At 35.5% G+C, this 27408-nt stretch overlaps 1 protein-coding gene across 1 annotated transcript; it reads right to left on the reverse strand.

Annotated features, from left to right (window-relative positions):
• Positions 1-14398: 14398 nt before the first annotated feature.
• On the reverse strand, positions 14399-27182 carry LOC130425887 (uncharacterized). Its single transcript, XM_056752310.1, has 16 exons — positions 26586-27182; positions 26032-26382; positions 24951-25052; positions 24425-24505; positions 23974-24066; positions 23715-23789; positions 23069-23182; positions 20601-20735; positions 20161-20244; positions 19506-19604; positions 18397-18480; positions 17741-17836; positions 17408-17506; positions 16824-16852; positions 16274-16315; positions 14399-15559 (listed from the first exon to the last, which is right to left on the reverse strand). The coding sequence occupies exons 1-16, from the start codon at positions 26635-26637 to the stop codon at positions 15479-15481; spliced, it is 1617 nt and encodes a 538-aa protein (XP_056608288.1). The 5' UTR covers positions 26638-27182; the 3' UTR covers positions 14399-15478.
• Between the last annotated feature and the right edge of the window lie 226 nt (positions 27183-27408).

Genomic DNA, 27408 nt, shown 5'->3' on the forward strand with positions numbered 1-27408 from the left:
TATTTTGTTTCAGTAGAGCTGTGTAGGAGTGCACGCTGGTGGTGCTGGTTCAGGGATTTGTCTGATGGTAACAGAGAGCATGTTATCGCTGGGGTGACTGATGATCCTCTGAGCTTTCCTCACACATCTCCTCCTGAAGATGTCCTGGAGGGAGACAAGGTCTGAAAGGTTTGGGTCCAGCCTTATGTCTGACAAAGAGACACAAGAGGTTCAGTTAACAGGTGTATAATGTTAAGACTTTTATTTTATTTAATCTACAGATTATTGGCTATTGGAGAGAAACAGCAACAAAGCAGACTTAATGTATTTATCCTAACTAAACTTGAGTAGAATATGATATTATGTATTCAGAGTTTTCAATAAAATTTCTCACCATGGGTTGTAGTAAGTCTTCCTTACAAAAGTCTCTTCAAAACTTGAGCTCCCGGGAAAAGAATAAAGAGTTACTGATATGTAAAGCAGTGGAGTACAACTTTATACAGCATACGACTGCCAACATATTCTAACAACCACTAATGATCAATGTACCTCAATCAGTTTATCAAATTACATTTCGTGAACTACTGGCTGATTTACTATCTTACAATAAGAGAAGACTGATCACAAACCGCTGATAGCAATTTCGAAGAAGGCCCTGGGAGAGGCACCACCACGTATCCAACGGCTTCTGTTACGCTTACAGAAGTACCATTTGACCTTTGAATTTATGCCAGGTAAACTTTTTAATATTGCCAATGCTCTTAGCAGAGCCAGTCTAAACATAGATCAAGGAAGCACATAAAATGATGTTCAAATACATTGTGTATTTGTTGTAGTGAACCAAATACCTGTGTCTTAACAGAAGTGGGCCGAGTTTGCAGATGCAACCACAAGTGACCATGTATTGCAAAATGTGATTAGTGAAATCAGGAGATGATACCGCACCCTTATCAGCATTTCAGGGATGAGCTTTCTGTTATTGATGGCGTTCCTCTAATGGGAAGAATTGTAGTCCCTTGCAAAAAAGTCCCCTGCTTTTTGTCTTTTTCACTAAAAATATATAAAACTTCTTAAATCAAAATACAATTACTTGACAAGAAAAGTGACCTAAGATATTTAGTCCTGATTTATGAAAAATGATGTTTTTCAAAAAGAAAGTTTATGGTAAAAAAAGCAAAAATATCTGTCCATGGGGTGAGAAAAATAAACCCTTTTCTCAAGTAAGTCTCTAGTCATATATACTGTATATCAGATATTATTTATATTAAAGAATTCTGTTGAGAAAGCAAAGTGGCTGAAGTGACGCTGACAAAGTCATGTGTCAAGAGTAGACATTTGTATTCATTTAAAAATCATGTTAAAATGGGCTTTCAACACATTGCTCACGTTAACACTTTCTGAAAGTTAAAAGAAGTTAAAAGAAGTATTTTTTTACATTTGTACAGAAAGTTCATTTTAAGTATATATTTCACAAATATATATATTTTTAAATATACTAAACTACAATTAATTTATAAGTTAAATTAAGCAAAATAATATTTTTTGTATATTTTAATATATTTAAATATGGTAAAATTTCGGTTAGTATATTTGAAGTGTACTTTAATAAAATATATTTGAAATACAAAAAAGTTTATTAAGTTTATTTATTTTTCACCAGGGACATCTGATCCAGATGTCAGTTCTGATTGAAAGGAAAAGATGATCAGTATGAATTGAAAAACAACAACACACATGCATTGTATTAAGGGTGTACACACAGAAACTACACATGAACCATGAACATTAAGATCTAAGTTACTAAATGAGAATGTCTGTCATGATCCTATGATCAGCTGATCTGAAGTCTGTTGATTCTGTTGCAAGATTGGAAGGTGTCTGTAATATATCACATTTTCATATCAGGTTTAAATGTGTACAAATTATTTTTCTGAAAAAAAAAATACTTTGATTTATCTTGCAACTCATCTTGTTTGTGTCTTACTGGGTATGTTTTCGGGAAAAAGAAAGAAATCCCAGTGCAATTTATCTACGTAATAGATATACCTTTCGTAATACCTTTCATTTTGGTAAGGTTGACATTTCCATGGATTTTTGTCAGCTATTTATTGGATTGGATTGGATTCAATTTATTGTCATTACAAATATGACAAGTACAGTGTAACGAAATGGATTTAAGAAGAAAAATACAGCAAACATGAGGGAAGTGGAGAGAAAAACAGATACACATAATACACCATAGACAAGACTTGCAACAGGGTAAGATAATCCAGCTCCGGCATGCAGCCATTCGGTCCAGTGCCATTACGGCACCGTTCACAGACCCACTTGTCAGGCTGGCGGTTCAAAGCTACGGAGGAAGGGAGGGATAAGGTCCAAAAGTCTGTGTGTGATAGTTCTGAGTCTTTAGAGTGGGGGAGGAACGCAAGAGCGTCTCACTGCAGTTCTCTCACATGGTTAATTTTCCAGCTGCGTTCTTTGCCAAGGCCGTTTCTGGAGCCGGGGAGCCGAAAAGATAAGATTGTGATTTGTTTAGTCGGGAAACCGTATTCCAATATGTCCTGGCAACCCTTATTGTCAATTGTCGTTCTGATCTCCGATATTGTCAATTTTCCTTCCCAAAGCTGTTAGAATCTCCCTGATAACAACCATATTTCGATTAATTAATTTATTATTCTAGCCTTAGTTTTAGTCCCAACACGAATACACTTTTTAGTTTTTATCATATTTACTCATCCTTGTCCTGTTATTGTTTAGTCCAGTGTAGTCGACTAAATGTTTATGCATAATTCACAGACATTTTTCGTCATGCAGCATAATGGTTAAATGGACAAAAAAAATTATTTAGCCAAAAAATATCATCACAGTGATTGTTGTCGTTCGAGATTTTTTTTTGAGTATCTCTTATACCAACATGCACTAATCAATAGAATGTCAAATCATGTGCACAGTTTATTCAACTTCGTCGCTTCATCTAAGAAGTATTTCCACCAGTGAGAAATTCTGCGCAATGGTAACTTACGCTGCATGGCTTACCTGCTCTGGAGCAGGTTATGATCTAGATTGGAGATCTCATACTGAAACTGAACCAATCAGCAGCGAGCAAATTTACATATAAATGACACAACATCAGCGAGAGCAAATTTACATATGAGTGACGCAACTAACTCACAGTGTGTTACAAAGTCTAGTTATTTTTAATGATGTTTAATAAAATAAAGATACTAATGTAAAAAGATATAAATATATATTTTAAATATAAAATCAAACAATGGAAATCTGTTTAGAGATAACATTTGCTAGCTTTACCTTACACTCTCATGACATTTCATTTATTTATGTTCCATTCTTTTACTGTATACACAATATGTATTTCTATGCATTGCATTTTTGACATTCTTGTCTGTGGTGCAGAACATCTGGGAGCACTTTCAGTTTCCCCGTGTTGGGACATTTATCTTCTTTGTCCACTAAAGAAACAGGGGTTATGTATGACCACAGAACGACTTCAACATGGGCCTCAGTCAAACCAGACTCGAGATGACCATCAGATTTTACACTTCAACTGACTACTAAGTTCACATACTAGCATCTTTATTTAGAATGAGCTTCTCTAGTGAATTTTGTTCACATCTCTTCTGTAGCCTATCAAAGTAGGCACTTCAGTTTCTGGGGAAGGTTGTGACATGTCCTACAATAACAGAGACACCAGTAACGTAAAATATAAATCTTCACAGTCACACGTGTGAAGTAATGAATACTCCAGAACATTTATCTTCTGGAGTTTCACTTCATCATGTGCTTCACACTCATTAATAAACTAAATGATAACTAATATAAGGCAGGATATTTTCATCCACTGTGAGGGGCACACGCATACATTGTACACATACATCGTATATTACATTACTGCAATATGTACCTTACTATAGAGCAGTAGAACAAAATTCCACTCAGGTCCTAAATTGCTCTCCTGAAATTAAAGTACATCCCCTATGAATAATGCAGCGTCTTCACAAACAGTTTCCTCTATAAAAGCACATTTGACATATAAGTCACTGAGATATACTGTAGGTCTTACTGTTTGTTTTTAAATCTTTGCACAACCAAGCACCCAGCTACTTATCTGAATTGCTACACCACTATATCCCTTCAAGAAGTCTAAGATCTGGTGACCAGAACCTTCTTTAAATTCCACATTCCAGACCTAAGCGTAGTGGTTACCTTACCATACCTTGCTCAGTTAAAAACCCATCTGTTTTCATTGGCCAATTAGATTTTTATTCATGTCTATTATATTTTTGTGTGTTTTATTTCGGGATCATTGTTTTAATCTGGTTTGTACCTTTTCTATGACGCTGTGTATTCTGTGAATCACTTTGGTCATTCTTGTGGCTGTGTTAAATGTGCTATATAAATAAAGTAAACTTGAAAATTGAACTTGAGATGGACTCTAAAATGTTTTCCCTGAATGACTGTATTAATGAATGAAAGAATGAGTTACACCGCTTGCGCTTTGAAATGGGGAGGAGTTTGAAATAAACTCTGGGTTCACCAAAGAAAACCTGCTTCCGACCAGGTTAGGTTCACAGAGTAAGATTTACCCAACTTTCTCGGGTTTGACATACCTCGCATTCTGAAATGGAAAACTTATGTAACGGATGTAACCTAATTTCCCTGATGGAGGGAACGAGACGTGTCGACAGAATGGGTTTGAACTTGAGAACCTAAGATCTCCAAATGTACTTTTAAAAGGCCGATAAATTTGACAAATGGCATGGCATGCCAGTCTCTGCTCCTTGCATACGGATATAAAACGAAGATGGCGTGCCCATTCATTCAACTTTTGGGCTGAGGAACCTGCAGCGGACGCAGTGGCGAAGCTACACTTTAAAAACAGGGGTGGCAAAGGGGTGTCAAGGTAAAAATAAATTATTTTCCACAAAATGTATATAGATTAAATTAAAGTTGTTTATTTTCCAAAATGTACACAATTATATATGTATTAAGTATACAGCAAAAATAGAACAACAAGTATTCAAAGTGCTCCTTGGACTAATCAAGTCCAAGAGAAAAAACTGAGGTAAACTTGGACCTGTCAAAACAAGGCAGGACTAGGCAGTTGTACACATTCAAACATGTACTACAAGAATAATAGTAGAACAACAATACAAAAAAATATAGAGCCCTTTAACACTGACTCTAATGATAAACTTCAATAGTTGTACCAGGTATAACCTGCATCTACCCATGGTATGGCACCACCAAGTTCACAAAAACACATATTCAGATTCAGAACAGCATAATTCGGCGGTTCTGGTGAGATGAAGCAAAATGTTTTACAAATTCCTCCATATTAATGGAATATGCCTTCCTTGACTCAACACTGAGTATGCCCAGGTGACTTAATCTATCATCTGCCATTGTTGTCCTGAGGTGGGTTTTAATTAATTTAAGGGCAGAGAAACTTCTTTCGCAGGATGCAGTGCTAACTGGAATCACAACCGAAATTTTACTAAGCCTAAAAAGTTCATGGAAAACCTCTTTGTAAGGTTCCAAAAACCCCACAAACTCAAGTAGTGAAGCTGGTCTCTCTCCACTTTTCTACCTTCTTAAAAGAAGCCGTCTCGTTTGATGAAGCTCATGCTTAAGGTCTTCTAAATCTGACTCAAATGTTTTCCACAAAGCAAGCAGGGGTTCCTCTTTTAAGAATGATGGGCTTTTGGGGTCAAGAGACTGCACTCCTTTCATTATCTCGCAGTTCTTTTTGGAAAAACGCCTATCTATTTCTGCTGTAAGACAGTCAAGTACCTGATAGAAAATACTTTTATTGAACTCTTCATTGTTTGCAAACCCAGAGTGCCTCTGTCCAACAGTGCTCATTACAAGTGAATTCAGAAATTTCAAATTGGTCTTTGGTCGTCTCTTGTTTTGTGCTTCTGTGCTAATGTTGCAGTGGTGCACAAGTTCTTCAATCTCCTTCCATAATTCACCAAATGTACTGTCATTTTTTAATGTGTCTGTAATGGAGCCAACTAGATCTATTGCTCTAACCAGATCAAGACTTCTGGATTGGAGCATGTCAGACAGGATTTTCACATCCCCAAACACTTTACAAAAAGTAACCAAAAGTCCTATAAACTGTAGGTCAATTTGAGCCAAAAGACCCTTTGCTTCTATTTTCCTATCTCCACTATTCTTCTCAAGTGAAATGTCTTGCAAGAGCCTCAACACTGCTGGAAGCCTGTCTCTCATAGTCCTACATGCCATGTACCGGCAAGCCCACCTAACATCTGAAAGTCGCTGAAGTTCCCTGGGCTTTTCATGTGGGTACATTTCTTTTTGAACATCAAGCCACTTCATATGGACAGCAGAGCCAGACACAAACCTATAAATACTCTGCAGAAGAGCAAAAAACTCCTCAGCTTCAGGCACTGACTTCATCGCATCAACAAGAACAAGGTTTAGACAATGAGCACTACAATGCACATAAAATGCAAACCTGGCATTGCTTTTAATCTGTGCAGACACACCAGAATGTTTCCCGCTCATTACTGATGCACCGTCATAGCCTTGGCCAACAAGGTTGTTTCTTTAGTCAAGTCCATGCCTCTCCAAACATCCAACTATCATTTTGGTTAGACCTTCTGCATCCAAGCTTTCTGCTGACTGAAAGTGCAAGAAGCTTTCGTGTACAGCACCGCTGTAATAGTATCGCAGCACTAAAGACATTTGTTCTTTTTTTTGCAAGTCTTTTGTTCCATCTCCCAATACACTGAACACTTCGCTTTCTTTTACTTTTGCAACAATTTGCTTCTGCACCATATCTGCTAAAACCTGAAGCATCTCATTTCGGATTTGGTGGCTAGTGTACTTAGCATTGCCCTGTGAAAAGCAAAAAGAGGTCATGCTTTGCGACGAGATTTAAAATGGCTAAGAAATTGCCTTCATTCTCAGACTCCCACCCTCCCTGTGGCCCCTCTGTGCAATGTTTTGAGTAGCAGTTAAGAGTAAGACCTCGGCAATTGTCTTGATGTAATTTTTATTTTTCTCAACTTGCTGTTTTCTATTCTCATTTACATTTACATTTAGTCATTTGGCAGACGCTTTTATCCAAAGCGACTTACAGTGCACTTATTACAGGGACAATCCCCCTGGAGCAACATGGAGTAAAGTGTCTTGCTCAAGGACACACTGGTGGTGGCTGCTGGGATCGAACCAGCAACCTTTGATTTACCAGTTCAGTGGTTTAACCCACTAGACCACCATCTCCATTTAAGGCATCAAATATTGATTTCTCACTTTCCCTGCTTCTTTTGTATTCTGCCCAAGCATACATTGCATTTGCATGTTGGTCTGATCTTGAGTGACGTTTAAAACCAGAATCTTTAAATAATGCTTTTTTCCAGTTGGAAAACCCAAATTCAGATGTAAAGGAAGATTCCGTGGAACCTGGGAGGCAAAAGTGGCGGCAGGCAAAGCAGTAACTCACATTTTGACTTACAGAGTACTCTAGCCAAGGATTGTCCTTATACCAAAAGCTGTTGAGTGACCTTGTAAATTTTCCAAATGGGGTTCGTGGAAACCTGGCGAGACATGGCTGAACAGGTTCTTCATCCTATGATCTTGAGATGTCTTTAAGGAAAAATGAAATGAAATAAATTCCACAGACACATTTTATTATACTAGATCAAGAAGTGAATAACACTAGATCATGGCTATTATACTGTTAATGTTTTTGTACATGGCTAATGTACCTTCCACTTGGTCCTTTTGGTGCACATGTGATGCTTGAGCTGAGTGTGGGGAGTTCACTGCATTGTTCTTCTTTTTCTATTAGGACTGGCTCGCCATTTTCCCCATCACTGGTAGAAATAACCGTCTCACTCTGGTCTTCTTCTGAAATTGAATTAATTATAAAATTATCATTGGATATTATACTATAATACTTTGCACAAAATCATCACACAATCTGAATTTAAGACACAATTTACTGCCTCTGCTCACTGCTCTGACCTGCTGGTGATACACTGGGTTCTTGTGTGTCATTATCTTTCTCTTCTTGACTTCCCTTTCCACCACCTACATATGGTTCACTACAACAGCTGACACTGGGACTGGGATCTGTTTGGCCCTGATCTGCACCTGACTTTTGCTTCTTTAGAAAAAAAGTTGGTCATATCGCTTTTTCTCTTCATTCTGCTGTCCCTATTCAATAAAAAGCTTGGTTACACACCTCATGAAGAAACCATAATCTGGAACAATTTGCTTGGTATTATTTACCCTGAGTACACTGTTACTAATAATACAAATACTAAAGTAATACATGACGACAAAATCTGAGTATATTGAGGTCTAGCCTATTTGACAACACAAGGAAAATTGCTTAAAGACATCTAGACATGTTATGTTAAGTAAGGGATAATGTATAGCGTGGCGGTTGTTATAGCGAATACAACACCGACAGGCTGTTTAGGAGCCCGGCGTGAAGCGGAGGGATCTTAAATCAGCCTGAAGGGGTTGAATTCGCTATAACAACCGCCTCGCTATACATTATCCCGCTTATTATGGCTACCTACCAAATAAATAAATAATTTGACACAACATATTGATTTAAAAGGGAGTTTATTGATTTAAAAACGATTTATATTGCTTCCGCTAAAGAAGATAGTCCGTTCGGTCTCTACGGTTAGAATCCTGCGTCCATGGCAACGCTCTGTTTTTCATGACAACGGTCTGTTATACTAAGATTAGTGCTGCATTACACGTGCCAATATGAATAAGCCTACCTAATGTCTGTGATTGTTGCTGAACATTTGCCAACGACATGTTTTAAGCATATTCACGCAGGCGTGACAGTATTAGTCAGTCAGTTTCACGACTAGTAATTCTCATGAAGTATTAATGCTAAGCACTAAAGTGCAACGTCTCCCTTACTTACCGTTAAAACACTACTTCGTTTAATTTAATACCAATAAAAGCCGTACATACCAGCAAAATGCTCTTCATCGATCCCGTGTGCTGTCGGCGTTGTTTTGGAGCCGTTTGGAGCACGTCACGAAGGTGCTGCGTGTCAGCTTAACCAATGAAAAGTGTAGCAGCAACAGAGATGCATAAGGATGCATTCACGTCCGCTGGGAGATTTGGGAAATGTTCGTAAAAATCTAACAGTGTAATGTTTTCTGTGGGGTGGCAACAGGGGTGGCAACTAGCCGTCTGGCTCCGCCACTGAGCGGACGGCGAAGCGTTGTGGCATGACGGACACAACGTTTCATTCCCTCCATCAGGGAACTGAGGTTACATCCATAACCAAGACATTCCCTTTCTGTCAGTCTCTCAGAATGGGGCCCTTATACGAAACGCCACAGCACTGAGTCGCATCACGAAGTTGATATTGAAATTGGAAACATGTATTTTAATGTATGTAACTTTAGAGATGGTCCCTATATTCATGAATATCGAACGTTCATTGTCAAACCAACTTCATGCCAGTGAAACGCGGCTTTATCCGCGCCATGTACGCACGCGTATGTAAATTAAATACAACAATATAATATAATACAGTATGCAATATATGTTAATCTTACCTTGGGAGCTTGTTCTGATCTTATGACAAAGGTTTCAATTCCGCGATTTTGCAAAACTGTGCGAACGGATTGCGAAAGTGTGGGCACAGATTATACATTTGTGGGTACATATTTCAAAAACAAAGGGTACGGTTTACAAAACGGAGAGCACGGATTGGAATCTGTTTGTACCGTTTTTAATCCGAGAGCCCGTTTTTGTAAACTGTGGGAATTGTTTTCGTTTAACTTGTTTTTAAACAAGGAACGAATAAAAAATCTGTGTCCAAGGATTTGCGGGTTATGTTTTTTTCTCCGACGGGTGACCAGACGGGCTCCACAGTTATGCAGGGTACGGGTAGGAAAATATTCTTACCAACAGTTTGACACATACGGGACAAGTTGCATCACACATTGATTCAGGAACAGTGTTTTTGCCAATGCATGACAATCCCAATTAACCTGAGAAGTTGCAAACTTAAATGCCTTTTTTACTGGTTAACATCTATGAGGATAACTAGTTGTATATCATGACAATCTATTGTTTCATAGGCCTTTATTCCCTAAATATGCTTATTTTTAATAAGCATTTTCCAAGGTATGATTCAAATTATGTTTCTGTCTAACTGTTAGTGATTATTTCTGCTGTGTGTTGGTTTGTTTAAGGGTATATAAAAATATACATGATATAAATGTAAAACAAACCAATTAAACATTTTCCTAATTGCTTTTGTTTATAGCATTTCTAATAATTATAGCAATCAATGTCTAAGCCATAAATATCAGAGCCCTAGAATAGACTGGTAATCATACTGTCAAAACAAAGCTTTTATTAAGGAAAAGATCAATTTAACAACTTGGACAACTTGAGATAATACAAAATTATAAAGAAAAAAATATATAAATAAAATACATAAAAAATGGAAAATGACAAAACATAATACATTTATAAATGATAGTGTAAAATAAACAAATAAAAAGAAATTTAACAAGTTATGTAAAACATTTTTTCATTTATTTTCTATATTAAGATATTGACATTTTCCAGGGAATTAATTTTTAGTTTTACTTATATAACCCCCACTGCACTCCCTGGTGCATGTTTAAAATGCTCTCCTATTGCGTTCATGAGGTTGCAGAGCCCGTCTGGTCATCCATGTAAGTGCCATTTCATTACATCTTGCTGATATTTTTTACATCAACAATCTCTGCGCTAACTGGCTAAAGAACGACAATGAACCTTGACTATACGTGGGCTACAAATAGCAGGTCTGAATTGAAGCTAAATCAGGGCTACGCACAAAACATGTCAAAGAAATTAAACCAAACGCCTTTAACACTTTTGGTTTTGTTTACATTATGGAATATCAGACATGCTTTTTTAGGCATGTAACCAAATTCGAGGTTATTTGTGCTAGAAGTGGGTTACTCATAGCCGGACTATATATTGGTTATACCAGGGGTCGGCAACCCGTGGCTCTTCTGCCACGGCTCCCTGCAGTCTTTCTAAGGCCCTCTTTTTGCCTGGTATTAAGATGCGTTTTGGTCGATCGGATCACAAGTGGACGAAAGAGGCACATACCCGTTTGTAATTCTCCACTTCTGTCCTGATTTCTTCAATAAATATCTGAAAAAGCATAAACATTTACCCAGCTATACACCCTGGCTGGGTAAATGTATTTGCTTTTTCAGATATTTCATTCAAATAGACGAAATAAGTGCATGCAATGTTCATATGACCACGATCGGAGATGACAGAAAAAACATACAGAGAGCAGCGGTTTTATTTCTCATCTTTAAACAAAACTTTTAGGTCTTAAGTCGGCATACTTTCAATTCTGTCTTGCTAGCATCCTACTCATAATGTTTATGCATGATGTCCGTATGCGGAGAGTAGGCGGTCTCTTGTGGTTGTTCATCAAACACTGCAAAAACAAAGCCAAAACAAAAGTTCACAAAAAAAAATGAAGTCTAACCAAAGCAAATGCAACTCTCCTATTGCAACAATACAACATTTGAATACAATAAAATCGTATTATATTGCCACTTAGTGGTGCAACTGGGTAACCATAATACATAATCTGTGTTATAGTCATTTGAAGGTTACATATATTTTGCGGCTCCAGAAAAAAAAAATTTGGTGTGAGAGGGCCCAAAATGGCTCTTTTGGTCAATAAGGTTGCCGACCCCTGGTCTATACTCAACCGAGACGGTGAGAAGACTGTTATTGCCTGTGTGCTAATGTGCATTTTGTCAGAAGCAGTCCTGTCATTTTGTGGAGTCAGAGATAAGGTAGTGTAGTACGTTAGTTGTGAAATTCAGTACTACTGCTGTTATAAATGTTAGGTTGAGAATCTACAGTATAGATTCTCAGTGTGTGTTAAAAATGAGAGCTTTGTGTTGTTCAGATGCCATGCACCATCAATTGTGTCATTTTATCAGTTGGCCGAAGCAGCTTTGCCAAACTATAGCCCAGGTGGAGAGACAGAGCAGAGACAGGGTCACATGTGATTAGGCTTTATGTTATTAGTTGTGCATTATATTAAAATCATAATAAGGTTGCACTGTTATAGAGGTCTATTAAAGTCTCCGTGAACCGGAAGTTGAGGAGAAAATTATTGGGTGCGGCTTGTGTTTTTCACTGCCAATTGATTTGATTTGTAAAGATAGCTGTTGCGAAATACAACTGGAAGCAGACTGACAACAGACTGTTTGACGGGAGTTGCTTTTTTCAAATGCACATTGTAATCGACTCAAACATTGCATATCACTGCCAGCTTTATTTCAATAGGATTTAGTGGTATCGCGACAGCCTATATGATTGTTTTCCCTTTAACTGCTATTGACGTTAGAAACGTGAATGTCACTTTGTTGACGGTCCCTAAATTCACGTAATTTGAATGTCCAGTGTCAGGCCAACTTTATGTCAGCCTTTTATGGCGTGCTTTTAATGACAAATGTCAAGTAGCACATTCATTTTAGCACGAAAGTACTTCGATATTGACGTGTGAGCACGAACCTCTCCGCACGCAAGCGGATTTCTTTTGCTCAGGCACAGAACTAGACGGGCGCCCTTAAATGTTCTCCGCTCGCACCGGGAAGATGCTTTACTCGCTCCTGGATCTACTATCAAATACTGCTTATTTATACAAGGATATTCAAATCGTCAGGGTAAACACATAAGCTAATGTCCACCTTGGGCTTGCATCCCTTTGACTAGTGATGGTGTATATCAGGTGTACTGGCAGTTACAGCCAGTCTAAAATCACTGTGGACTTCCAGTCTGTTGCAGGACTTTGTTTTTATAACTACAGGGGCTCTGAATACTCTCAGAGAGGTAGTTGGTACTGAATGGAAGAACGATCTCAGTAATGGCATATTTTGCAAGTTTAGGTGTGACAACAACTGCATTTACATTTCTCTGCCATTTTTCCTTTTGCTTTTATGTTGACATGAACATAGATGCCTGACAGAGGACGTTCTCACGTGACTCTCATATTGAGAACAGCCAATGACAGTGCTTCCAGCTTCCGCAAAGCCCCGTCTGAATGTCTGCCGATGGAGCAGGAAAAATTGAAATAATTATTTTATATACGATATAACTATTTTTGAATGCATTTTCTTGGCACTGTAACCACATCATTTATCAAAACATACAAAATTATTTTGATATACAATGATTAGTGGAACATTTTTATGAAGCTTTATTTAACCTCAAGCATGTCAGCTCCCGCACCGGTCATGTGAACTCTGGTTCCCCCTAAAGGGATCGCGGACCCCAGGTTGGGAACCACTGTCCTATCAGTTTCAAACAAACTCCAAATCCAGCGTTATATCCACCTTTTATATAACATTCACTACCCACATGTCATGAACAAAAACACAGCTGAACCCGAACTAAACACATGGGCGTGCTCTTTCTCTTGCTCTCTCTGGTTGACGTGTGGTCATGCTTTTCCCGGAGAATTGTCCAATAGTGACTAAGAACCCTTGTTACCAGAGGATGATCCATAGTTAGAAAAAAACTTTTCGAAGCCTGTACGAGCACTGCCGGAGTATATCGAGCACAAAAATACTACATCATAAGTCCATCTTGTTTCTTGACAAGCATGAGAAGCCAGCACGTTTAAAAGTGTAAATTAGTCAGAATGCATGAAACATTCAACCCCACCTTTAAAATGCACATTTATTTTGATTTATACCACCTTACAAACAGTGTTGAGTATATTACTCTGAAAAAGTAGTTAATTACTAGTTACTCATTACATATTCAATAGTGTAATTAGATTACTGTCCAAATTACTCTGTCCAAAAAGTATTTAGTTACTTATACAAATTACTTTCTATATGCTTCATCAACCTTGATTAGTTAAGTGATTCAAGCATTGACATGAAACGGCTTATTTAATTCATTCAAATAAATAATATTATTAACTGTCCAAAGTATTACAAATGTGAGAATTATACATTAAAGAACAGATTTTAAAGTAAGACTTTACATTTTGATGTCAATTACACTATTGCACATGTATATATTTCACAAAGTATTTAGTTAAGTATTAAATCAAAAGTAACTGTAATTAAATTACAGAAAACATATGAGTAATCCCTTACATTACTTTTTCAAGGGAAAAGTAATTAAATTACAGTAACTAATTACTTAGTAACTAGTTACACCCAACACTGCTTACAAATGCACTTTCTGATATGACCTCTTATGAAAGGTTAATGAAAAGGTATAGCTTCTTTGAAATGCATTATGAAACGTGCTACACAAATGAATGTGAATTGATACAAAATCCTGAGTGAGTGTCTGAGTGAAATTACATAAAATTAATCCACAACTTTTCGATCTATTTCATCTGGAAGACATTTTTAATAATTCAGCATCAAAACATTTACAAAAAAGAATTACAGCTTCAGGGTTGCAAACTGATTTAAAACTCTATGTTAAGTGCAGCGTTGTGACACATGCTTACATTTTTACAATGACCCAGAAACGGGAAGATTTATCGATCCTGTACTGACACCACTGTGAACCTGAGACTTAAACCATGAACTCTGATCATAAACAAACAGTGACCTCCATAAATCCATAAAATCCAATTGCTTATCTACAGCTATTTCAACATGAGTGAAAACATTTAAAATAGCTCACAGTACAAAACCAAATGTACATTATACATTAAAACAAAACTGAACTGTAGTCAGTTCTCAGCTCATAGTGTTTATGAATGATCTGCTCTCATGGAGCTGAGTCTTCTGGACCTATTTGAAAATAATAATTTTACAAACAGAATTGACCTGTGCTGTAATAAAATGTTTGTTAACCTTAGTTCAACTTGTCCAGTTGAGAGAGAATCCATCTATTTACTGTTTCAGGCTGTTGTTTTCAGTTTGGCAGTAAAGCAGCTGCACCTGCAGCTCTCTGAGATGTCATCCAACTCCTTTCAGACAGATTCAACAATATCACTGTAAAACCTTCAAGCGCTCATGCCATGAGGAATTAACAGCTTTAGTGTAAACCCAAGCTCAAAATGCAAAAACGTTTGTCTTAACAATCGAATTTAATGCATTATATTTGCTTTTGCTGTTTTGCTTCATGAACAACTATCATTGGAACTTAATAAAAACACAAGTCGCTTAAGATTGCAGTGTCATTACAAACTGTCTGAAACGACTTCATATTCTGATCAAAAGAAATGGAAAATTAATGTTTACTATTGAAGTTACAGCCGGATCTTAAAATGTATCTATATAATAAAAAAGCAACTGTTTTATCACAAAAGGAAATAAAAAAATCATGCACATATTTACACCCATTTTCGAACTGCAAAAAGAAAAACGTTTTAAAACCTTCTGCATTACATATAAAATAACAGTCTCAGTGTGTCAGAGCTCATGAGTGTTTGAGATGAATCCAGAATGATCTTCTCTCATGTTTGTGATTCCACTGAATCAGGCTGAGCTTCTCCAGCTTGTGTATTCAGAGGATTCATTTCGGTTCCTGATGCATCCTGAGTTTAGGGCAAAAAAAAACAACAACATTAAACCACAACATGTACAAAAGAATATGAGTCCTTAAACTGCACATTTTGATGTCCTCCTTATCTAGCACAGCTGATTCACCTTATCAGAATGATAAAGGTTTGAATGATCCCATTTTACATATGCTATAATGGCAAATCATATTCCACTGTTTCTCTACATATATTTATATATATTTTTGGTTGTGTGTTCCTTTATCATTACCGTCTCGCATTATCATTATCATTTGTACAGTTGTTTTTGCATGTCAGTGACAATGAATTTACAATAAAACCGATTGTTTTTCAAACTGACTGATTTTGTCAGCTCAGTGAAATGGAGCTATTTTTTCATTTTCTGCTTTTAACAGCACATGAAGTGCTTTAGGAGATGTGTGTTCTTGTGGTGCCATGAGCCAATCAGGTTATCATTATGTCAATGGCATCTATGGGTGTTAAACTAACAAAGGCAGGTCACGAACTTTATGCCGAGTCATTCAGATATACAGAGATAAAATATCTTAAATAATTTCCTTGTGTGAAATGAGAAAAATTGAAATCATCCAAAGTGTGCAGTACTGTTAGTTTAGGAACACAACAGATGACCACTAACCATTCATTTTACATCTGTATTGTAGTTAATACATTACGCTTTTATCTCAGGACAGTTATAAATCTCAATAAAGCTTTATATGGGATACTCACTGTAGAAGGTTGTTTTCGGGTTCGTTTACATTTTGCTCTAGCCTGTGTTAATGGAAACCATGAATTTTAGACAATATTTATACAACATTTTTATATTTTACGACAGTTGCATCAGCACTTTTCTTCTCATTAAACAGTTTACTCTTTAATAAATGAACAGCATTTTTTGAAGTTATGTTTAAACTCATATAGTCACACAAGTCTCATATCTGTGATTGTAATAAAAACTGTTTTATTCTACATATGAGTTTAAAACTGCCATTTATAATCAAATGACAATCTGTACTGCAACGATTGGAAACTTTGTGTTCCAAAAAAATAATGACTGTATATAAAAAAGGTGACAAATACACCCACAGTATAAACAGGGTAGACCTGTTTCTAGAATGACATCAGTAGCCAAAATCAATTGCTGTAGCATGATGCTGACCCAAACTGTGGGAACAAATCGCTCTCAAAAAAAAAAAAAATCTAGTGCACTTTTAGGATGAACTGAAGAGTCAATTACATCAGATTTATCAATGAGATTAACATGATATGTGATACTAACCTGACAGGACTGCAGACACGGTTTGATCCCTGTGTGTTCAGAGCAGTGGTGGAAACGATCATAAGAAGATTATTATTAGAGACTTGAACCAAATATCAAATCAGTCTGTTTAATACCTCATGTGTGGATTTAATTAAGAATAAATAAATGCAGACTTAACAAGAAAAAATATAATTATAATTAAAAGTTGTCCAGATGTGCTAATGTTTCCAAAGCCTAAGTAACTCTATTGCTTTCGCATTGTAAGTCACTTAGGATAAAAGGGTCTCCTTAGACAATATGTGTCGAAACTTGATTCATGTTGACTGTGAGCAGCTCTCAGTGAATAAAACATATGCTTGAATGTGTTAAAATCTAACAGTTATTAACACAAACACAATAAATCAAACAGCAGCTACAGCAGATCAGCACACATTTCACAATTATACAGACATTACAAAACTACCTCACAAAACTTTGGCATGTGCTGGAGAGAGGGTCAAGTGTTGGCATTTGGTCATGTACAAAGATAATTTTTAAGGTTAACAGGAGAGGAACTAAAACACAAGAGAAATAAATATAAACAAAGTTTAGTTTGTACTCACATGTTGCAAATACCAGTAAAATCAGCACTGATGCGACAAAGAGAGTTTCTAAGGAAAACACGACGATTCTCAGATCCCCTAATAGACCTTCACCATTAACTGAAAATAACAATTAAAATAATTAGAATGAAGAGAATTATGTTTAATATTATCAATGGTGTCTCCAGCTAACTTATTATAAGTTATAATAATTATTAAATTGTTTTCATCTAGTATAATTGGTCCTTGATTTTGTAATATCTGTTTATATTTAAATTTTCCATTTCAAGTCAAACATTTTCACATTAAAATACTGTAAATCATATGCTGTATGATATTAAAGTGTTGACCCACCTATTTTCAGTATCAGTTCAGTCATCAGAGCGATTGCGCTGATTAAAACAACACCAACTGATCCAAACAAATACACAGGCATGATGCGAGGAAAATCTATAAATGAAAACATTTTACCGTGAGCATTTACAATTAATAAAACACATTAACAATAAAGTGATACACATACAAAATTAATAACATCAGAAACATGTTTTCATTTTTGTCATTTTATTCTATTTTAATATTTAAATGTTAGTGAGAAGAAACACATAAAATGACTCTGTAATCTGGGCATCAATTTTGATCATCTTTGGTAGCTCATTTAAAGGCATTTTAAGTAAAATGGCATATACAAAAAGACCTGAAGTGGATGCGATGAGACCTGTCAGTATAATTACTAAATATCTGATAATAAGAATAAAATGAAACAGGTCAATTATTTTATTCTGAACATGACATACACACAAAACCACTCTCATAACATGAGTTTCTCAAAGTAGATTGATATGTATGTGAGGAATATTACGGTGGAATATTAGAAACACATAAGTGGAAGATGAACCACAAGCATAATCATTCTTCAGAAGAAAAAAATAAATAGATAATAAACAAGAGATAATAGTAAATACTCATCACACAGAGAAGACGATCAAAGCAGATGATTATTATTGTACCTATATCTCTAAATGACCTGGAAAAGCTCCAAGTTGTCCATAATACTTGTAGAAATCCTATTTTACAGGCCCATCCAACTCGATCTGCACATGGAGAAAAAACAATGTATAGTCTACATTATTGCAGTAACTTTTTGGCAAACAATTAATTTACAAAACATGTAGCTATAAATTTCCTGTTTGCAAGAAACACATAATACATTATAAACTCAGCAAAAAGAAAAAGGCTTTTACTTTTTAACTTTTATTGCCAACTTAACGTACACATATTTGTATGAACATAAAAATAATCAGAAACTATTCAATAAATAATGAATCCCTGAACTTGGGCTCCAATATTAGAAGTAATTGTGAGTATATTGTCAGGTTTATGTTTCCATTGCACATATGGCTATTCTCATTGTTCTCCAAATATCCGTAGTATCTCTTATTTAGGAATTACAAGTATTTTAGTTTTCACTCCTTTGTTCGTGCCTTTAGAAATGTACACAACACTGTTAAATCTATGTTGTGGCTGCAAAATAATAAATACTGCAGTCCATCTCCTCAAGGACTGTACCAGCATAGACCGTTCTTGGTTTGAGATGTTACCCCCCTTGTCCACCACTGTATTTACAAATATTATAAACCTTCCTGTGCAAATCAATGCTCTGCTACTGCTATGACGATCAAATGTCCTTTCTATCTCGCTGCAGCTCTGTATTTTTTTTGCGTCTCACATTACAGGAAATAAATTTGTCTTGACATTACAGATAGTGTTCGGGCAGGTGGCCACATATGCAGTTCTTATGCCTTCCTGCAGCAGGAAGCCTAGACATCTCTCTTCTGGCAATTTTAGTTGCTACATAGATCTCTTTAATGTCTTATGTTATTGTAGCTGTGACATTAGTTGCCCACCGCCTGTAAACGGTTCTAAGGAAATTTCCACAGGTGCATGTACATACAGTATATTGTTTGTTTCATTGAGTAAGATAACATTGTTTAAACCCTTTCCAACAATGAAAGATTTGAATTAATACAGTATCCTAAACAAACAATATTTCCTTTATGCTGACTTTATATTCTAACATTTCATTGTATGCTTTAGTTCTCAAAGATTATGAATATACCTTTTTCATTTTCCAGTGCCATGATGTAGAAAAACATCATTAGTGCAGTCACCAAAAACATCATTACAGACCACACTGACCTCCTGACCAAAGGGGAACCTTAGAAATAGATTTAAATTATTAAACAGAAACAGTTTGAATGAATTAATGAGGCAAAATACTTCAAGATCTTCAGTAACAAAAACATGCTTAACACAGCAAGATGCCATTTGTAAAATGGCCAGCCACATAAATTAATCGAAACTAACAATACTTGCAAGAATTTAATTTGAGGTTGCTTTTACATTTGTTTGAGTGCTTTTAAGAGGCTTTTATATGATTTATATTAATATTGATCATTGTAAGTTCATGTTAGTCAATGCATTCATTAATGTCAACAAATAAACTCTTTGTTAGGGCGCCTCTCTCGGTTAGAATCGAGTAGGAACGGTTAAATAATGAGCTTCTGAAACATCTAAGACAACAACTACACATATTTTCATGCTGCAATTACTGAAGAAATAAAAGTATGACTATTTTAATTCAAAACAACACTCAAAACTTTTAAAGACAAAAAAGTGAGGAAGAACAATAGTAACAGAAGCATAAAGATAAATGGATTCAATATTGTAATGATTTATTTCTACAGAGATCAGATGATAATTCAAACACTTACAGCCCATCCTTTCCCCACATGTAAGATCCCAATCGTAATCTGTGACAGCTACTATCACAGGTAAAACTGCAACAATGAAGAAACCTGAAGACAGAAAATGAATTTTAGAGATACATGGACTGATTACACAGATTGAAAAACACATCGGTCTCATAGCATATTGTGTGCTATTGTGTTTTTCTTATGAAAAACCTCCGAACATCAGTCTTTATATACAGTAGCTTTAGATATTTATACCTAATATATGTAGTTGGAGTGTCATATAAAATCTAAAACACTTTTCAGATTTATTTTAATATATGTAAATGAATGCAATCATCTAATAGTGGTGAATTTACTTCCCAGTTTTCTGTTTATATTACATTTGAGAGTTAAATCAAATAAAACAATCTCATAATGCAACATGAATAATTTCTTATAGTTTATGAATGTGATCTCACCTCCACTGGTTGATCCAAAAGAGTAGATCAGGAGGACGAATTGTAATGAGGGCAGGACATCAGCGAATATATCAGCCAGAACATTTAATATGTTAATCACCCGTTGGCTTAATATCCCAGTGACTCTAACAAACACTGAATCACAAAAACATAAGAATCAATGAAAGGATCCACATTTTTGATTCAGATTGCAATGAATCCCTTGAATGTTTATCATCTCAGACTTAAAGAATTAACATTACAAACTGAACTAAAGGAATCTTGTATTGTGCATGATGTATTGAAAAATACATCAATAATAAAATCATCATTCCAGGGCAAAACTGATCAAAGGTTGATTAAACAAATTTCCAAACATATGTTTTTGCAGGCAATTAATAAAGACAATGATTATCTATAATTATAAAAGCATCTGTTAGGAGTCATGTATTTCTAAAACACTTGGAAAATGTATAAATATGAATGTCTTGAATAATGCAATTTCTCCAAAAATGTTTTGCAATACCTGAAGCTGATCGGTCAGTCACAACAGAGTTTTCTCATCCCCTGATAACAAGTGTTAAAACTGATAACATACCGCTCATCTGGGTACAGTGAGACATCTTAACCAGTGCTATTGATTAATGTTTAACTCCACTGTTTCTTCTCATACCAGTTTTGAGTGTGTTATAAATAAGCTAAAGGGGTAGACTCCAAAGTTCAATCTCTTTTTCAACATATCCTTTCGATAAGTTGTTTTATCGTATATTAGTTTTTAACTATTATTTGCCCTTTCAATGATTAATACTATTGAAGGTCAGGTCACACAGGTCACAACAGGCCCATCTCTTCTCTGTGTTAAACTAAAGCATATATTCTCTGTCTCTATCACTATAGTATAACACTGTGCGTTCTCTGGTTGTGTACATTTTATGTGTTTTGGAAATGTTTCCTGATTTAAGCTAAAGCTCTGAAACCTTCAACCTTAAGAAGCTGTGTGTGTGTTGTTCAGTGTCTTTGTTACAGGAGATGAGAGGTAAACAACTGTCGCAATGACAAAATAAAGAAGACCGGACATATGGATATGCTGTTCTGTAACCTGTACTGTGCTGTTCTGTAACCTGTACAAGTCACTTTGTACCTAAACCAGGACCTCTGCTGTCACACTGATAATGCAGATATGTGACCCAGTCTGTGAAAACCCAGTCAAAGTCACGGTTTTTAGATTTACATAACACCATCCTACATAATGTAAAGAACGTTTTGTGATAATATAACTGTGACATATTTAATATTGACTGAGTAAGACCGTGTCAACGACTTAAATGTGAAAATAATGGTTGAAATTTAACTTTAACACTTATTATTTGAGACTTTAGACTGGTTTTCACAGACAGGATCACAAATATGTCCATGTGTGGAGATATTTCCAATGTATCTATGGTTTAACTCGGGGTCCCCAAACGTGTTTCTGTTGGCCAGGTGTCCTGAAGAGTTTAGTTCTAAGATGTCTCTGCTGTGCCCAGTAAGATCTTGATTAGCTGCTTCAGGTGTGTTTGATCACGGTTGGAGGAAAACTAAGCAGGACACCGGCCCTCCAGGACCGAGCCTGGGTACCCCTTGCTTGACCAATCAATCAGAATCATGAAATGTAAAGTTTACAGATCTCTGATAGAGTATTATTACTGTTGTATCGCAGCCCAGGAACACTGTGTAAGTGCGGAAGATGGATTCTGCCGATTAAACCGCAAATTATTTTTCAGTAAGATTTGCTTTAAATGACTGGATGTCCAGTCCAAATGACTGGGTCTTCATTCTTCATTAGCCTACTGGTTTAGGGGTCCTAACTGTAAATGCCCATACAGAGTCAATATTTCATATACAATTATTAACTTATGTTACAAGTAACAATGTACAGTAGTGAGTGGGATAATGTACATTCAGCCAGTTGTTATACCTGATTACCCTTTTGGGGTTTATTCTGCAATAACCACCGGTGGGTTGTATATTATTCTTTACTTATTCAATATAAGAACCTATTGACTTCATGAATATAAGGATGGTGGATTTTCGAACATAGTTCACAATGTGAGGGATTATTCTCTGTGAATGAATGAATTATTGATATCAGATATTTTTGGACAATGTTTTGTGTGCAAAACAAAGGGGAATCAAATGTACTAAACATAAAAGTCAAAACTAAAATAATAGCCCACTATCATATAAAATAAAGAAACTAAAGGGCCATTTAAAAAAAAACTTTTGTTTCTTTTCTTAGAAAAAGGGTTTTTCTGTCTCCTCATGTTTCTCATATAAAGTCATTTCTAAAGTACTTAAAGCAACGATACTGTGAATGTTTTAAAATATAAATTAGTTTGTCGAAATGAATCTTACTGGACATAATTCTTTAAATGTATCATAAAACACTATTTCACACTTCTGTTCATGTAGAAAAAAAAGAGACGGGAGATTTAAAGAGAAACACTCACTGAAAATACTATAGAAGAGGCAGAACAGAAGAACAAATCCAAAGAGCACTATGATCATAATGCCTTCAAATCCAGCATAACTCAGACCTCTTCTCCAGGCAGAATAAAAAAGAACTAGAACACAAGAAGAGAGAGAATAATAATTACCAAACATAAAACAGGTGAAATCATATACATGAAATCATGTACAGCGAGTGCCCTGTTTCACTGACAGTGTCAGGGTTGTTTCTGTCTAATTCTGACCCTGCTGTGAATGCTGTTTATATCTGACACGATCAATGAACACATAGAGAGGTCATTTAGGTGTTGATTTAGTTTTTAACAACCACAACTTTGAAGATGTTTAATTATAACATTTAATGAGTGTTTCCCTAACCAGCTGCAGTGGAGATCAAGATTAATATTATGAGATTGATTGTAAAATGTGACCTGTCCAGTGAACACACAGAAATCAAATACAGCAGTATTCAGACAAAGTAAACCAGCAGTACAAGATACATTAAATGATTTATTCATGCTATTGTTTTGTAAGCTGCAGAACATTAAGGAATCATCAGAATAAAATTAACATTCTTTCGACTGGAGGTTTTACCCAATAATTATGTTTCATGATAATGTCTGTTAAGTGACATTTAAATGTATTTACCTGAATACAGAACAGTTGAGAAAACAATATATTCTGTGTCATAGGTGTAATCTAGGATCCATGTTTTAATGTTGCCTAGAAAACAGAAATGATCATGACATCATGTTATTACAGTAAAAAACTTAAGTTTTACTAAAACACTGTACACTGTTTGTGGAAATGTCATGAAATAATCACTGACACTGATATATATATATGTCTAGTCATTTAGTGATCCCTACTTATATACTACGATCATTAGAAGTGAATCCTGTCATACCTGTAAACTGTTGAACATATGGAGCAGCCCAGAGTAACATGAGAGGTCTGACAATGTAAAGAGAACAACAGGAGACCGTTTCAATCACAGATCCTGAAACACATTTAAAATTAACATTTTCAATGGCTTCATCATCATGACAATTTTTTAGCAATGTATTTTATGTTGCAGAAAAAACATAACGTTGAGTTTTCCATCCATAATAATTGTTTTTAATAGATAAACATAATAATTAGAAAATATATTGTTTAGTCCTTTAAAAATTAAATAAACAACCAAAACATTTAAAAGAGTATTCACTTCAAAATTGGCCCAATTGACTTTCAGTAGAAGGAATAAAAATGACTATGGAAAGTTAATGGGGGTAACATTTTGAAGTGAAATCTACAAACTGAAGTATAAGTAAATGTTAACTAATAAATCAAGCAATGTAATGATTTTTAACACCAACCTTCTGAAACACCCCAAAAGACAAAAGCAAAAAACATGATGATATTTGGACAGAAGACCAGAAACATCTGAAGACGGAGATCTGTTTCAAGAAAGAAAATACTAAATAAATATATAAATAACACTTAAATGCTTAATGTTTTTTTAATCAAACTACTTTTTTAAAAATATCTATAACTCTAAGTGTTATTTCACTACATTTACTTTTTTCATTCTTCTGAAAACATTAGGACATTTTACATGAAAACATGAAATTTCACAGCAGGAATATGTGAGAGTTATTTTTGAATAAAAGCTTATTTGGAAGACTAGGCAGGCACCTCATCATATGTAATTAAAATATCAAATTGTTAATACATTAAACATTTAAACTCAACGATGTGAAAAAAAGACGTGTACTAGTCAGAAATTTCCCTAATTTTTTTCTTTTATCACAAGATAACCAGACTCACAAGATTTGTACACAACACATAACCAATGGGAACCTGTCCATCAATGACTGTTTAACCTGTCTAAAGAAAGTTTACCTGTGTTGTTTGATCTGCAGTATATGAGAGAGCAGAAGAGAATAGCAGATCCACATGCAGAAATACACAAAATCAACACCATTATGTGTAAAACTGACAAACCTGAAACACACAAACGCATCAGTTACTGAACACAGCAGATATTTGTTAGTGAATGACACTGATCAGACTTTCCAACAGAGTAAAATGAGAAGTCTTCTATAGATAGTTGTAATGGCTTTTAATGGCTGTCTAGGCTATGACAACTGACACAGGTAAATACTGGTTATCTGGCTTATTAAATTTCAACATGAAAAAAAAGTGTAAAACTGTCCCCACTCATGTGTTGCTATCATTCAAAGAAAAAAAATGTGACATAAGAAAACACAAATTCCCATATGTGTCACTACAGTATGTTGGTTTTAGGAAACACAACATTGCCATTTTCTTTACTATAGGCAAAAAAACATTTACTACTGAGTTTGGCGTGAATGTAATAATGATGATCTCCCTTTCTTTAGAAAACACACAGTAGTGAAAAGCTGTTTAGGTATTGACAATTTTAATTGTTTGCTGAAAATACTGAGAAACTTAGTATATACTGTACAGTAGATGGCCTGGCAAAAAGGAATAAAAGTCACAAAAGAACATCTCTTTCACGGTGTGTCTAATGTTCCTTGGAAGACAAAAGGGTTCTTTCAAAAATATAAGCCATTGTTAAAATAGAATAATATTAACCAGTAACGTATTGGCCCCTCCCTATACTGTGCAAGCGGAAACAACCAAAGTAAAAGTAGCATGTCACTACCTGCAAGCCCCTTAAAACTTCATAGACGACATATACGCTACAAACATGACGTATTAAATTTCTGTATAAAATGTAAAAACTTTAAGGGTGGGTGTTCTCTTTTAATTATAGTTTCAGTGCCACTGGCTGGTATTGTTAATATTGTCAAATGTCATCTACGTGTTGGTATGATGATCATAACCTGACACTGTCGAGCTCTGAATGAACAAAAATGTTGAATGCATTGGTTAAATGTTTTCCTCCTCCACAAAATCTTTAAAAATGACTATAGTAAACTCATGCAATCAAACTTACCAAAATTGTTCAACGATACTTCAATCACAGTTTCATGAGACTCGTGTCCACTGTGAACTGTACATGTGTATTGTCCTTCATCTTCAGCTGTCACATTCATCAACAGGAGAGAGAAGTTTCCCTGTTTAATGTCGTCAGTGAAGAAATGAGCTCGATCATGATAATCCTCATTCTGGACTTCTGGTTTAATATCTCCATCTTGATACAGATGAATGAGAGTCTGTGAGTCTGATCTTTTCCATTCCACCTCCAGATCCTTCAGTGATGAGAGTGAATCAACAGAACAGGGCAGAAGAACTGAACCTCCTAGAGGAACAACCAGAGGACCTGAGGAACCCTTCACTGTGAACCCTAAACAATAAATAAACAATCCATATCAACAGTTCAACACTAAACAGTTAAACATACTGTACCTAGGCCTAAAATACTGACGTTTTTCATGTGGACTATCTATCAATCGAAGAGCTGAAGTTATACCAAAAAATAAAACATTACCAATTGAAAATTGGCTACGCCTGCTGTGGCAACCTCACTTAAATAATGATAATACTCACCATCAGCGATCATGAGCAGTATCGGCATGAAAAAACAACTGGACGAATGCATCTTTGAATAAACATAAACCTTAAAGAAAACAAAAATGTCTACTTTAAATTATGGCAAAAAAAATTGCTTCTTCCTGACGGACGCTCATGTTTGTAAGATGTCGGCAGACGCAGTTTTACTTTCATTTTTACTTTTTTACTTTCACCTTGGTCTCGAAGTCTGGACACTTAACACTAAAGCTCGGATAAAGAATAGAGGGAGACGTATAAACGTGTAGCACGCATAAAGTGACGACTATATGATCAAAATTAAGTGATATGATCGATCGGCGGAACAAAAAACATTATTTGAAGGTCTCCTTGAAATAATCATCAGGAAACGACCTTTTCCATAATGCACTGCTCTGCGCATGCGTAGTAGTTCTGAACGCGGAACGGAGACGCCTTGAAAACAACCTATATCAAATAAAGATATATTTCTTCTCTACTTCTACATAAAATAGACTTCGTCTATTAACTTGACCGGTTTAAGAAGACAATATCATGTCTATCTACCAATGTAAGGGAGAGAGCCCATGAAAATAACGTTAAAACACTTCTAAAGAGTCAGATCAACATTCTGCTAGTTACCAGTGCAAAGAGCATAATCGGCATAGTAAATATTTTCACCAACAGAGGGCACTGCAAGCTACACTTGTTAGAGCAAAACTCATCTTTTAAAAAGAGAGACTGTTATCAGTTTAAACGTAGTCTCATACGAATACTTACTACTAAGGGTAAAGCACTACTGTTTGTATAAAAAACGAGCTAAATGTAATATTTACAATATTTA

Source organism: Triplophysa dalaica, chromosome 7, assembly GCF_015846415.1.
Source record: "Triplophysa dalaica isolate WHDGS20190420 chromosome 7, ASM1584641v1, whole genome shotgun sequence".
In the NCBI taxonomy this organism is placed as follows: Eukaryota; Metazoa; Chordata; class Actinopteri; order Cypriniformes; family Nemacheilidae; genus Triplophysa; species Triplophysa dalaica.